The sequence below is a fragment of the Podarcis pityusensis genome (assembly GCF_964106645.2).
Source record: "Podarcis pityusensis genome assembly, chromosome: 2".
In the NCBI taxonomy this organism is placed as follows: Eukaryota; Metazoa; Chordata; class Lepidosauria; order Squamata; family Lacertidae; genus Podarcis; species Podarcis pityusensis.
Window position 1 is genome coordinate 29159139 of NC_138029.1, and position 15047 is coordinate 29174185.

The 15047-nt window shown below is 51.2% G+C and overlaps 1 protein-coding gene across 8 annotated transcripts in view; it reads left to right on the top strand.

Annotated features, from left to right (window-relative positions):
- BAHCC1 (BAH domain and coiled-coil containing 1) overlaps positions 1-15047 on the top strand; it is a 118039-nt gene that overhangs the window by 87202 nt on the left and 15790 nt on the right. For all 8 annotated transcript variants that reach the window (XM_080994318.1, XM_080994321.1, XM_080994317.1 and 5 more), the window contains 4 exons: positions 111-803; positions 4366-4568; positions 5395-5531; positions 5867-5992. In XM_080994318.1, coding sequence (XP_080850444.1) covers positions 111-803; positions 4366-4568; positions 5395-5531; positions 5867-5992 — 1159 coding nt within the window. The remainder of the gene's footprint in view (positions 1-110; positions 804-4365; positions 4569-5394; positions 5532-5866; positions 5993-15047) is intronic.

The following is a 15047-nucleotide window of genomic DNA, read 5'->3' on the forward strand; positions in this document are numbered from 1 at the left end:
GTTATCTTGAGTTTTGGTTTGGAGAGTCCAAAACCGACCCTGTGCCCTCTGCTTTTGTGTGTGTGCCATAGCTTATCTTGGTGCTTTTTCCTTGTTCTTTCTTCCTCTAGATCTTCCCCCTGGTTACTCCTACCCTGTGGCTGGCCTGGGCTATGCATCACCTTTACCCCTGGACCCAGCTGATCCTGACACTATGCAAACGGTTTCCACGGCAGCTGAGCCTGAACAGTCGCGCACCTTCCCACCGGAGCAGGAGCCACAATGCGAGTCGGAAGCTCGCCCATCCAGTGGGGCTGGGGACCCCGAAGTGGATTCCTCCCACCCTCACCCTCCCCACCTCCTTGTGCACCCCCAGAGGCCGAGCTCCACGGAACTGGCCAAGGAGACGCCGTGTTGCCCCCTGCTGGTCGGGGACAGCCCAGACGGCTTGGACTCTGCCCCGAAGGAATGCCAGGAGGAGCCTAGGCCGGAAGCTGCTGTCCCAGGGCCTTCGCCGGAGGTGATGGCTGTGGAGGACAGCCCGGCCGCAGCACTGGAAGATGAATGCCAGGAAGACGAGAGCGATGCCAGCTCGCCAGATGACCTGTCGACGCATGCTGAGGTGCAGGTGGCCCCGTGTGGCCTGGATGCCCTCATTGCTGCCAGCATCGATCTGGGCGAGCTCCCAGCCTTGGAATCGCCACCTCCTGCAGATTCCCTTCCCCTGCCCTCGCCATGCAGCTCAGGGATTCCTGGCATTGCCCTGCTCAGTGAGCTGGCAGAACTGGAACTCCGTCGCCAGCAGTGCGATACTGCCGCCCATGGTAAGGAAGGCAGGGGGCCATCTTTTCTCTCTCTCTCCCTTTCCCTCTCCCTCTCTCTCTCGTCAGTGTTTTGTCCCTTCCCTCTCACAGAGGCCAGTGACCAGCAAGCAAGGAAGGAGACTGGGAAGAGGAATCTGTATTTGTCTGGGTGACTTGCCCACTCATTTTGTTCATGGTAGCTAAGTGCTGCTTGCTTCTTTGGTTCAGGAGGGCAGCCCGCCAAGAGTCGGAGACGGGGCTAAATTTCTATTGTCGTTAGAGGAATGAGAAACTTCTTTCCTATACGCCAGGGATGGGGAACTGGGGGCCCTGCAGATGTTGCCGGACTCCCATCACCCCTGACCATTGGCCTTCTTGGCTGGGGCTGATGGGAACTGGAGTCTGTCAGCATCTGGAGGGTCAGTTCCCCGCCCTATCCTTGCTATGCACAGCCCTGCCTCCTGCCTGGACAGCAAGGAATTGACTGCCACTGCGTGTTGTAGTGGCTTGGGATGCGAAGGAAAGATGACAGCCCACTGGAGACTGAAAGGTTGTTCATGATGGGAACATTATCTTGGGACTGGAACCAGAGGTTCTGGAATTTTTTCCCAGACCTTGGTCTTGTCAAGTTTGTACCTTTGAGACTGTAGAATTTGCATCCGTGCCAGGGCCTGCTCCCTTGATATCTTCCATTAGCTCTCCAGTGTTGGCACTGAACGATTAGCAGCCGAAGGGCAAATGCACATCACTCTCATGTGCGATCTCCCATTGAACTGCTCAAACAGCCTGTCCACAACTGTAGCCTTTCAGCGTTCTCCACTAGCTTGCCAGCAGGGCCCCCATTATTGGCCCCGCATTGCTTCCGCACTAGGCATACTGCTGGCTAAGAGAGTTTCTCTGCTTCTTCCTGTCTTACACCCCTCCGTGAGAGCCAAGCCGGAAGCTACCTGCTGCTTACCTCCCCATCCCCACAGGAATATTTGTTTAATCAATATATAGATAAGATTCCTCTAGATCAGAGTTTCCCAAACTTGGGTCTCCAGCTGTTGTTGGACTACAACTCCGATCATCCCTGTTTAGCAGAACCAGTGGTCAGGGATGATGCGAATTGTAGTTCAAAAAATAATAATAAACTAGCTGAAGGCCCAAGTTTAGGAAACCTTGCTCTAGATAGAAAACCTCTAAGCAGTTTACAAAGTAAAAGCCACAAAACCACAAAGCTAAAAACAAAAAACATACTGCGGCTAGCACAATAAAAATGTAGAGTCAAAATACGAAGCCATGTAATCAAACCATTGTGACAGTCAGTATCTAGTGAACTAAAGGATGGCACCTGGTTGAAATGGGTGGCGAACAGAACTGCAGGATCCACTTTGATCAGGAGCTTCTGCCTCCCCAGTACTCACCCCACCACTTCCTTTGCATACATAAGTGGTGCTGTCCCTAAGAACCCTGCAGGGCTCTTCCTAACAGCCCTGTAGGCCTTTGTATGTACAAGTTAAAGGATCCCCTCCTGACCTTAAGACCCTCCTCAGGCTTGCAGAACAGCATCTGCACTCGCTCAGATCACCAGTAGAACTGTACCCTAGGCCAGGATATCCTTATGCAGTGCCTTTGGAGTTACGTGATCTGCCAGTCAGGCAGGAAACTTGGACTGCTCTGGGGATCTGGAAGCTGAGAACCAAGGCGAAAACCCCAGAGTTTGAGCAGCAGTTGCCTTCCTAGGCTTCTGCTCTAGGTGCACTCTTTTATGAAGTACGGACTCTGCATGTCAGGCCTTGAAGCATCCTGGTGGCTAGCTAGGGAAAACAGTGTCTTTCATAATTGCCGCTGTAAAGAAGAGCTAATCGTTAGAGGTTGCTTATTCCTGGCCCGTGGGGAATGGCGTGATTTCCCCCCTAGAGGCATGGAGTCTGGAGTCCTGCCAAACTGCGGAGTGAAGTCAGGGGTCAGGCAGCACATTGGGGGCTTGCCTAGCCAGCGCTAGGAGTAGCTCAACCTTTGATTTGAGCTCTCGGAAGAGGATATTAACCCCTTGTGAGTCTGGGAGGCAAGAGCCTTTGAGGCAGCTACTCTGTCGCATACAGAAAACTATTTAGGGAGGCTTGTCATCTAGTTTGGACCTTGAATTTGGGCAGTGTAGAGACTTGGGATAGGCCTGTTGTTATTATTATTATGAGGGTCCTTAAAAAATCGGAAAATACCTGTCTTATTCAACTGCATTAACCAGTGAACACCTTTCAGTGAGAAAGGGTTGCCTCCATATCACTTAGATGCTTCCTGCTTCAGAATCTCATCGCTCTTGAGAACTTTCTAGTGCTCTTGTTTGGCGGGGTGTTTTTTTTATATATATATAAAAAAAATCAGTAGAATGAAAATAGTGAATGTCTTGCTTTTTTTAGTCTCTACCACCTTTCCGCTGCCGTTTTAAGCCTCCCGTTTTCCCACCTCCCAAGACGAGGGGGTCTGCACCAGCCCACATATGCAGATGGTTATCACCCCCTGTGGCTAAGCAAAGTCTGCGCTTTTCATCTCTACGGCAAACGGTTACTGCTCACACACCGGAACCGTTCTTTGCCCACAGTGGAACGGAAACCACATACAAGGACTCCCCTGCATGCCTCCTCGCACATGTGTGCAGGCGCATTCGCAGGCAGACATCCTTGTACACAAGCACAAAGCAAATTGATGTACAGCAAAAACCTTCGCTGCGACTCTCCGTCCCGTCCCCGTCCCCCCCCCCCCTCCATCTGCTCATCATCTCCAGGGACTTTTAAAATTTGTAGTTTGGAACTACGTTACCCTTCCGATCAATCCCCTCTGGGCAAGGTTCCTCCCAAAAGCCTCCTCCCAAGTTTGATGCTATCTCAAGAGGCCCCTCTCCTTCCCCCAAGTTCAGACGGCGCTGGCTCCTGGCTGCTGCCCCCTCGGATCAAATTGCCTTCTTCCCCCCCCCGCCCCCCCCAAAGTATGTGGCATCCCAATAACTTCCCCTCTGCCTGGATGGATGTGTGGTATGTGCCTGAGATAAACACGACCGTGTGCCTGATGTCTTTGAGTAGCAGGGTATGGAGAGCAGAGCAGGCAGAAGCAAGGCAACCTTTCCAGAGTGAGCACTGTGCCAGGCTAACCCCCCCCCAAAAAACCCTTGCCAGTGGGTGCGTCCAAGAAAGGAGCAGAGCCACAGTTCGCTCGGAAAAGTAGGAAGACATGGCCAGTAGTATCAACAAGCCTGCACCCAGTTGCTACCCAAGGTTGCTTTGGGGGCAGAGAGGGGACAGTGGTTTCAGGGTGGTGTGCCCCTTTTATGTGCCCGGACACACCCAATAGAATCATAGAGTTGCCGAGTTGGGAGGTCATGACCCAATGGTCATGCAGTTCAAAGTAGGGATCTCAGCTGAAGCATCCATGACAAATGGCTATCCAACCTCTGCTTACAAACCTCTCCAAGGAAGGAGAGTCCACAACCTCCTGGCGGACCCAAGATCCAAAGACCAAGGTGTATGATATCTTAATGTATGTCTCTTTCCCCTGTGGATGAGAATGGTTTTTCCACCCCGGTAACCTTCCCCCCTTTCCACAGTGCTGGATGAAGACCTGGCAGCGTTCAATCTGCAAAGCCTGGCCACTCTCGCTGCCGCCTGGGCCCTGGTCGAGGCAACTGGCCTGGAGAGCAGCCCCCCTGACCTCCTTGACCTGGCAGAAGCTGCTGTGCCCTGCGTGGACCTGCGTCCTCGCATGCGGGCCTCCCGCCGCAAATACATCTGGACCCCTAAGACCAAGCCTGTAAGTATCCTCTATACCCAGGGCATTTCAAATAGAGGACAGAGAGGATGTGCTTGTTCGTTGATTGCAATCATTTGTGCCCTGCCGTTCGTTTCCTTCCAAGGAAGCTAACAGGTGATGTCAATAAATTAAAAAGCATAAGAAGAGCCTGCTAGAACAGGCCAGTAGCCCACCTATTCTAGCACCTTGTTCTCATAGCAGCCAGTGGGATGCCTATGGGAAGCCTGAAAGCAGAACGCCAGAGCGGTGGCACACTCTCCACTTGTGACCCCCTGCCTCTGACAGCGGAAGGAGAATAAAAAATGTTCCTTCCAGCTGTCCATCATTCCATCCTGGCACAGTTCTGGCCCTGGCTACAACAAGTCAGAAGTCTGGTGTGTCTCTGAACCACACATGCCCTGTTCCTTTTAAATCTGCAGAACTCCTAGCCACTTTATCTGATGAGATCCCCCTCTTCTGCTGCTGAAACCTGTCAGCTGCCATAGGGAACAGCTGGGCCCGTGCTTTTAAAACCCCTGACAATGCAATATTGGTTGTTCCCCACCTTTTTGGGGGGCGGGCCCTTATTTCTTTCCCTGAGGGCATTCAGCCAAAACCTGACACTGATTGGGGTAGACCACCCAAAGGTCAGCTTTTCCAGCCAGCTGGCCTTCCCTACCCCTTCTTCACCTCTGGAAGTTCTTGGGCCTGCTACTCGAAGAGAAAAGAGAAGCCCCGTATGGCAGGTTAGGAATGAATGGACGACTTGCACAGAGCATGGTGCACATGGCATGGCCTCTTGTTTTCCCACCCTGGTGAAGGATCTTTCCCCCCTCTCTCCCCGCAGGTTTGCCCCCTGAAAGCAGCCATTGAGAACTTGGACACCCAGGAAGTAGAGATGCGGCTGCGGCTGGCGGAACTGCAGCGGCGCTACAAGGAGAAGCAGCGGGAGCTGGCCAAGCTGCAGAGGCGACACGACCACGAGTGAGTATCTCGGTCCCTTTGCCTTTTCACAGCAGGTTTGCAGGGCAAGGTGCCACAGAGAATGTGGGTAAGACCATGAAGCATTGAGAAAGAGGCGGGGTGTGAAAGAAACACCCGATCTTGGGGTTGGACCTGTCTGCTATGGCGCCTGCAGGCCAACCAAACAAATGGGTCTCTTGCATCGAGAGTTTCAAACTCCTCTTTAGCTTTGTAGACCATAGGCAGACACACACACACACACACACACACACACACACACACACCAGCCCTTCCAAGCAGAAACTAGGGGAGCGCTTGCCCCTTGGACGTGTGCTTATTGTGGCTGTTGCCCGTAGGCGAGACGAGAGCTCCCGGAGTCCGGCTCGGCGGGGACCAGGGCGACCTAGGAAGCGCAAGCACTCCAGCACTCTCAGCTCCCTGCGCCAGGGCTCCATCAGCAAGAGCGACAGCAGGAAGGTCAAGTGAGTGACCGGGCTCGGCTCGCAGGGGGTGGGAAGGGCACCCTAGCCGCTGCATGCGCAACACGCTGTGATTCCAACGTGTGAGGAAGTGTGGGTGTGCGTGAATGAGCGCATGCGTGTGGGGACTTCATTACAGGAGTGCACGGGGAGAACTGGGCGTGACACTGGCAGGGCTGCGTGGCCAAATGCTGGGTAGCCACCAAGTCCCTGTAGAAGCAGGGGTGGGGAGGGCACGGAATCTTTCCGCCGCCTGCTGATTTTCTTTCCAGATCACCTTTTCCTCCCCTGCCTGCCTCACTTATTTCCTCCCCAAGCTTGAGCCCATTTTCAGTCTTAGAACCGGGGCCTGCGGAGAAATGTGGGAAGCACAGAAAGGCTTATGCACCCATTCTGTACCTTCTACTCTTGCATTCACAGGAGCCAACTCCTAGGGGCTGAGGGGTCTTCACCACCCCCACCCCCAGTAAAATATTTGAAGGGGCCAACCCCCCTCCCCCGAGTTGATGGACATTGCCATTCAAATGGTGTGCATGCACCACGTTATGGGATCCATTATCCAGGGCAGGGCTTACCTGGCTGCTCCTCTCCAAGCTACCTCACCGATCACTTTGCAAGCGCCCACTCTGCTTATGTTTACTTGGGTGGCTGTTGTGTATGAAGCTGTGTGCATGCGTCTCCTCTGTTGCCCTGTCGTATCTTTATACAGTGGTACCTCGGGTTACATACGCTTCAGGTTACAGACTCTGCTAAACCAGAAATAGGACCTCGGGTTAAGAACTTGGCTTCAGGATGAGAACAGAAATCGCGTGGCGGCAGCGGGAGCCCCATTAGCTAAAGTGGTGCTTCAGGTTAAGAACAGTTTCAGGTTAAGAACGGACCTCCGGAACAAATTAAGTACTTAACCCAACGTACCACTGTATACTTAAAAAGCCAGCACAGTTGCTAAGGAAGAGGGAGCAGGGGCACCCCCACCCCCCACAATTCCCTGCGCTTGCAGTGTAGCTATTATAGAGCACTGCTTGCGTGGGGGGTGGGGTGGGTAGTGCTGGTGGTGTTAATGGAGTCCCTTGAGGTCAAAGTCTTCCCATGTTGTTGTTCGTGGCTGTTAACCAGTGCCTTCGCCCCAGAAGTGGTTGCATTTCAGCGCCAAGTGCAGGGGTTTGTCTTGCATGTTGCAAATGGGCACCGAGACCCAGGGGAGCAGCGGGGCTGGAGAGAGGCCTGCTCCTCTGTGCTCCCCCGCCTCGTGACTGCCTTGCCTCCTGCCACCGTTCTGGGGGGAAAGAATTGCCCCTCTTTTGAAGAGGAAGGCAGTGTTGCATAAAAGCCTCTTTATCTGTGCTGTATAAAGTCATTGGTCACACTGCAGTGGTGTTCATTGCTGCTGGCGCTTTATGATTATCCATTAGCCGCCCGGCACAGTCATTCCCGCACTCACGGGCCCTGTATAATTGTCCTTCTCTGCTACAAATTGCCTCTCCCGGCAGGCCCATTTGCATAAATCCTCCAAGCTAGTCCAAACATGATTGGAGCACGCGTGTGTGCGCTGCATCAATCCTGATGATTTGGTAATAATAGTTAAATCTGTACTAAATGGTTCCTTCAATTAAGACAGAAGAAAAAAAAATTAATCTCTAGGTTTTATGTCACAAAACATTAGCAAATGTAGTGAAGGTTACAGGGGAAAAAAAGCAGTTAGTGTTGGCTTTGGGTTGCAACATGGCTCCACCATATGGCTCGTGGAAATCTTCCAGGGCTTGCTGGAGAACTTGCTTGCCTTCTCCCATTCCTCCCTCCCTCCCACCGCCCTTGCCTGGACCCTTTCCCCTGGATTTATTCCTGTTCCCTCCCCAAACCTTGCAGAGCTGTGTAGGTTTATGCAAAACCAAATCCAGAAGGGAATACATTCTTAGCTGATTTGGAAGGCAGTCCCTGTTTTGGGGGCTCTACTAAACTGTTCTGTGGCTTCAGAGGAACAGTGGAGAGAAGTTCAGATGGAGGCGGGAAACAGGGACCCCTCCCAATGCCGGTCTTTCCCACCATACTGTCTGCATGTCTCCAGCAGTGCACGAGCAAATCTTAACAACCAAGCCTCACCACCACCCTGCTTTCAAAATGTGGGGTTGCATCCTTTTGAGTTCCGTGATTTACACACATTCCACAGCGGTAGTAAAGCTCCCGACTGTTCAGAAAAGGAGCATACCGGATCGGGAAACTCTTCCGCTTGAAAGGAGGGACGAATATCTTTGACCATTTTCATCAGTGGTGAAACGAAGCTGTTTATAGGTGGCAGGTTATTTGGAGACTTGAAGCGGGTATGGATAGAGCCAATATCCTTGCCCCGGGACATTGGCATTCCATCCTCATGTGGTCTCTGCATTTTGCAAACGTTATGAGAATCTAAGATACGTTGAACCAGAGACTATGGCAGGAGAGGGGTGGGGGCCGTGACCTTCTGTAACAGGGAGCATCAACAGTCCCTCATACTGCCTTCCTGTCTCCGGAAAGCTGCTCTATTCAGTAGGTGGGCCCAGTTGGAAATAGCGTAACCACATTCTACCAATGGCATTGCATTGGTGAGGCTCTCACTGTCCACAGTGGGGGTGTTTTTCTCAGGTCCCAAATATAGTGTATATTTGGAATGCAATGTCTGTCTCTCTCGCTCTCTCTTCCCCCAATTTCTAATTCCTGTAGCTGCTTTGAGAGTCCTTTGGGTAGTGATAAAGCGGGATATCAAATCCAAACTCCTCCTCCTCCGCTTCTTCTTCTTCTGCACCCTGTTCTACATACATGCTTTAGTGGGCTCAGAGCATGGCGTAGCTTTTCCTGGACTTTTCAAAATGGGCTCAGTAGGGGAGATGCTTTTCCAAGCAGCACTATAAACACAGCAACAGCTTGGTCCTTCCTGGGAGCGTTCGTGCAACGGAAACATCGAACCGACACCCCCTTTCCCTGCGGATCAAAGTATTGCAGGATGGCTTCAAACCACACAGGCTGCCAGAGGGGAACTTGCACACCCACAACACTCACCGCTCCACACCTCAACGGCGGCTTGCGCTCCTTCCTGATTTGCATCCTGGCGCACAGGCCTGGCCTTGTAAACCCAGCCAAGCGAGCCACCATGGCGCAGGATCCCCTTGCTGTGCGTTGCCAGGCCAAGTCTCCCAGCCATCATGGCATCCCTTCCCTGCTTTTGGCCTCGCTGAAGCAACACATGCTCCTGTGGCAGCTGCAGGCCCGGCCCCTTGGCCTGCTTCCTATCGGGAACATTCCTGCAGCTTCCCACGCCGAGCGAGAGAATCCCTGCCAAGCTTGCTTCCCTCCAGACACTCCCCGGAACTGAGCGGTGGCCTGGAGCCACGGTAGCTCCCTGCCCGCTGGTGCCCGAGGTGTGAAGATGGGCAGCTTGGCTTTCTCTGGAGCCCCGAGTTGCTTGCTGGCCTGTTTTCCGCACCCCACCTTCTGCCCATGGCCCTTTGCCTGCCTGCCTGCCTGCCTGCCTGCCTGCCTCAGGGTGCTCTGCTCCCTTCCCATCCCTCTGCTTGTCAGGGAATTCCCTCCTTCCTCGCCTGCTGCAGCCGCAGGAATGGAATTTGGCACCAGCTCCAGGGTCAGCCCCGGGTCAGAAGGTCGAGGTGCAGGGGGCAAGGCCCGGGAGAGGAGTGTGAACAGAAGCCGTCTCGGGGAAGGGGGAAAGGGGGTTTGCGCGGCCTCAAACCCTGGGCTGCATTCCCAGGGTGGAGCAAACAAGAGGCAGCTTCTCTGGGTGCCGGAGTGGAGCAATTAGAACTAACGAGCGCTGGAGATCCGAGCGGGAAGCCAGCCAGCAGTAGGGGGGGATGGGAACAAAGCCTTCAGGGAGCTAATTCATTTCATATTTACTATGCTGGGAGGATGCTGCTTGTGAAAGAACTGCCGATGCGATGCGGAGCGGATCCTTTGCCATGGACTTCCCCAACCTGAAACCCTTAAGATGTATTTGGACTACAAATCCCATCAGCCAGCATGACCGGGCTAATGGGACATTTAGTCCCAAACTCGTGAAGGGCACCAGATTGGGGAAGGCTGATTTAGAAGGTGTCAAAAGAAAAAGAAAAAATGGATGGCCTGCTTCAGATTAGGCCAGGCTTGATTCTTTAATTTGATTCTTGTTTATGGGTAGGGAGTGTGCACCTCCTCTGGCTATTTTTTAGTCTTGATTCTGCTTGAAACCTAAGAGTGTTGTTCTCTTTGCCTTTGCTTCCTGTTCCTTTTCTCCTGACATCAAGCAACGTGTCTCTTCGTTGCTTCTTTTTCAGTGTGTCGGATGAGATTGATCCAGGCTTTCCTCTAGTTTGCTCTATGTAGCTTGCACACACACACATGCTGCCCTTTGTGGAGACAGGAAGTGTTTGGAAGGCAGCAGTGAGTACACACTAGCAGCAGGAATCCTGGCGCTCTCCTCCAATGGGTTTTACTGGGCCAGTGGACCATGGCTTATTCCATGGAAGAGCCGGGCACAGATGCCTGTGGAGCAACTACCTCGCTCCTCTAAGAACATGGCTTTGCATGTGCTGCAATTCCAAGGGAGCACAGAAGGGCACTAGGCATTCAGTTCAGCTTGAATGAATGCTCAGCTTCCAACAGAACTCTCGGCTTAATTTTCTTTTTTCAAGAGCACGTTTCTAGAACTTATCGCTGCAAAGATCTGCTTGAAAGTTACACAGCTGGTTTCTCCCCAAAGCAGAAAAGGCTGCTCAGCAGTGGTTTGGGGGCTGATCTGTAGTTTCCTAATATATAGTTAAAACGGCAAATGTCCCAGAATCACTTTATGCAAAATAAAAGAAAATGCACAAACATGCTCAAATTCAGATAGGTCACAGAATTCTAATTTCTGTGGTGCAGAATTTGTATTTTATACAGTATGCACACGCATGCAGCCATGGCCGAGATACGCCAAGAGTCCTTGCCAGCAGCTGCAGGAGACTGCGTGCTTGCAGCAATGCCACAGACCACAGATATCAACTCCGATCCCATAGTTTGCAAAGAACGCCTGAAAATTTCACCTTGCTTCTTCTGCATCTCATTTTCCTTAGCTAAGTTTTGTCCCAGTGCTGGTTATGAAGAAACAGCTCAAAACCGTGCTGGCTGTTTCTGCCAAACTCTTAGGATCACTTTGCACAATACCAGAGTCCTACACAGAAGGTACTTTGTGTTAGGAATTAATGCGCTGATCATTCCCTCAGATTTTTATGATGCACATTTAGTTGGCATGCATATAGTGGGAATCTATGATAGCTCTTAGCTTATTAGTACATGCAGGAACATCAGACGTGATAATCTACGTGGAAGTTTCATTGCATCCCCAGGAAAATGGGAGAGCTGGCTAAGAGAGGGCTTGCATTGGTCAGGAGGGCAAGGCAACTTAACTCCATGTTACTCCTAATCCTTCCCCATGGCTCCCAGTCCTCCTCCTCTTCAAGAGACCTATCCTGCTTCTCACATTTCTTCCACGAGTCCTTACAGGTCTTGCCCTCCTCCTTAAGTAGAACAAACTCCCAGAATTTTGACAAAAGAGGGAAAAAAGAAAGCATAGTCTTTGTAATTTGCTTAATCCAGTTGCATAATTTGAGTTGTAATACTGCAGAATTGAGGTGATTTTCTTCCAGAATTCCAGATCTTCTTAGCTTGATCCAGGCATTTGTGTGAACATATCAGGGCTTAAAGCCAGTGTTTCCCAAACTTGGGTCTCCAGCTGTTTTTGGACTACAACTCCCATCATGCTTAGCTAGCACGGTCAGGGATGATGGGAACTATAGTCCAAAAACAGCTGGAGACCCAAGTTTGGGAAACACTGACTTAAACTGAAGATAGGAAAGCTTGTGACTCTCCAGATGTTTCTGGGGACTCTGCTGCCATCAGCCCCGGGCAGCATAGCCAGTGGACAGGGATATTTGATGCCGTGGTCCAGCAACATCTGAAAGGCCACAGGCTCCACATAACTGAGGAGGGGAACAGGGCACACACACACAAGCCCTGCCTCCAACATCCCAACCTATGCCAGCTTCAGTCCAGACCTTGGTGGCACCCTTTTATTAAGGTCCCCTATTGCAGAGGCTTCAAAGCCCTTTCAGCTAAATGGGAGTCACCCCAAATTCAACATTTTCCAATTAACTGCCAGTTAGCATTGGACTTCCCCTCCGCCCCTCCATGGTTTCTCCAACTTTTTCAAATATTGCTGCGTGTTATACACCACAATTTTCGCAGATATGATTTTACTCCTCTTCTTATTCAAAGCCTACTTGCGTTTTAACATGTTTACAATAGTTTTTTCCTTAAATAATCTACAAACATTTTCCACTCCTCCTTAAAAGTCTGCTGATCCCCGACTTTACTTGTTAAACATGCTGGTTCGGCATATTCCGTCAATTTCACCTGCCGATCCTCTTTAGTAGGTACTACCGCATCTCGCCATTTTTGTGCATATAGTATTCTCGCTGCGGCTGTTGCATATGAAAATAAATTCGTCTGCTTTGAGGGGGGGTACTTCTACCCTAACAGGGACACGAGTGGCACTGTGGTCTAAACCACAGAGGCTAGAACTTGCCGATCAGAAGGTCGGCAGTTCAAATCCCCACGACGGGGTGAACTCCCGTTGCTCGGACCCTGCTCCTGCCAGCCTAGCAGTTCAAAAGCACGTCAAAGTGCAAGTAGATAAATAGGTACCCCTCTGGCAGGAAGGTAAACGGTGTTTCTGTGAGCTGCTCTGGTTCGCCAGAAGCGGCTTAGTCATGCTGGCCACATGACCCGGAAGCTGTATGCCGGCTCGGCCAATAAAGCGAGATGAGCGCCGCAACCCCAGAATTGGCCATGACTGGACCTAATGCTCAGGGGTCCCTTTACCTTTATAATAACAATAATGGTAATAATAAGTCTGCACGAGTGCCTGAACAGGGCTCTTATCATTGTGCGTATCAGAGAGAGGCATGCCTCACCTAGCTTCTCAGTTCCCCCAAGACCCATGTCCACCCACGCACGCCCATAAAACCTGTTCCCTCAGAGCCAAGACCGCAAGAGCGGCGGCACCGAAACTGCTTACGCAACTTGTGCTGCCATCCCTCCGGTGCTGAGGGAGTTAAGCTGCCCGGGCAGGAGCTCCGCTGTAGCTCGTCTGGCAATCCCCTTGCACATAAACCCTTCTGACAAGCTCAGCTGAAAGAAGCGATTGTCCCAAAGTCCCCCCCCCTTCCCTCCCAATAGCTGGTGAATTAATGAGCTGCAGCAGAAGTGGCAGCCGCTCCGGAATGTTGCTGGAAGGCATGAAAAGTCCAAGGAATCTCCTCCTCCCTTTTCCTAAAGCAGCAACAGGACCTGTGGGAGGGATGCAGTATGCCATCTTCCCCACCTAAGGGAAACGGGAAAGAAAGAAAGGTGGGGGGGGGGGCATGTATCCAACACTGGCGTCAGCTCAGACTCTTGTCTTGCGGACAAGACCCTCCAGCTGCTTTTACCTACCCCACCCCCCGGAAGTACCTTGTCCTGCTAGACTCCCCGCATAAACCCTCATACACCTTTCGACCCATAAGGGAGGCACGTTTCAATTTCACTTGGTGAAGATGGGTGACATTTGACAAGGGTGCAAAGCAGGGCTCTTTACTCAGTAATGATCTCTTCTTCCCTGTTTTCTGAGCAACGCACAAAGGGAATCCATTCAGTCTCCTCGCCCCTTAGGGAGGAATGTAAACCTTCCCTGCTTTGGGGAAAGGGTTTGCAAACTTGATTTGGCCACATTTAGATGCCCAATTCTATCTGCTTTACAGTGGTACCACTGGTTACGTACTTAATTCGTTCCAGAGGTCCGTTCTTAACCTGAGACACCACTTTAGCTAATGGGGCCTCCTGCTGCCGCTGCATGATTTCTGTACTCATCCTGAAGCAAAGTTCTTAACCCGAGGTACTATTTCTGGGTTAGCGGAGTCTGTAACCTGAAGCGTATTTAACCCGAGGTACCACTGTATGTGATCCTTTCTGTTTTAAAAGTTGCGTTCTGGTTTTTCTCTCTGTGAAAACAGAGGTGCAAGCAGAATTCAAGTGAGGTGTAAATGTGTGCATAGAACATAGAGGTGTATTTAAACACACACACACACACACACACACACACACACACACACACACACAGCTCCCCTGCCTGTCACAGTCTCAGTAATACTAACATTTTCCTAGTAATACTAACTAGTCCTTGTATGTGTCAGGAGAAATTGGGTCTCCTGTTTTACACAGCTACCACAATTCAGTCTTCATCCAAGCGGCTTCCTGAGGAAACAGTGGAGTTCAATAAAACCCAGATGTCTTGGCACCTAGTTCCTGCTGTGCCCTCCTGCTCTGGAGAAATTGGGGGGGGGGGAGGAAGGAAGTTTCCAGCTCTTCTTCCCCAAAGGCAGAAGAAATGCTCTGAGCTTCTTAGAAACTTTAGTGAGCACCCAGCTGGATCAAAGGGTAGAGACCGGGGACTTGAACCTGAACATTTGCCCGGCACTCTCCATCCTTGTATGGCAACCTTGGACTCCGGGGCATATAATGGTTATAATGAGGCAGGTCCATACTGTTTTATCAGAAGGAAATTCCCAGATCCTGTAGACCAAAGCAAGATTGATTTTCGCGCTCAAAATAAATTGTGCCAAACCAAAAAAAAAAACTCAGCACAAAATGGGCTTCTATTTTACAAGTTTGTTTAAAAGTTGCGTGTGTCCTTCTGACCCAACACATTTTAACCCTTGTATATGGAAGAGAACTTGGAATGAGTGTGAATTAACTGGGGGAAGGAAATGGGAGACAGGATCGTGGGGGTAGGCAGGCAGCAGTAGCCACAAGAATTCCCCCATAGGTTTTTCTCATATAGCCATAAAGTCTAGAACCAATGTTTCATGGTAATTGATGCTGCATGGAATTGCAGAATGCTGAGCACTAGCGTGTGTCTGTGTGTGCTCATTCCATCCTGAAAACCTAGGTAAAAATTCCTTCCTTTGTGTAAGGCTCCACCTCTGCACCTTACCACCCCGTGGGCTCCAGCCCCCAA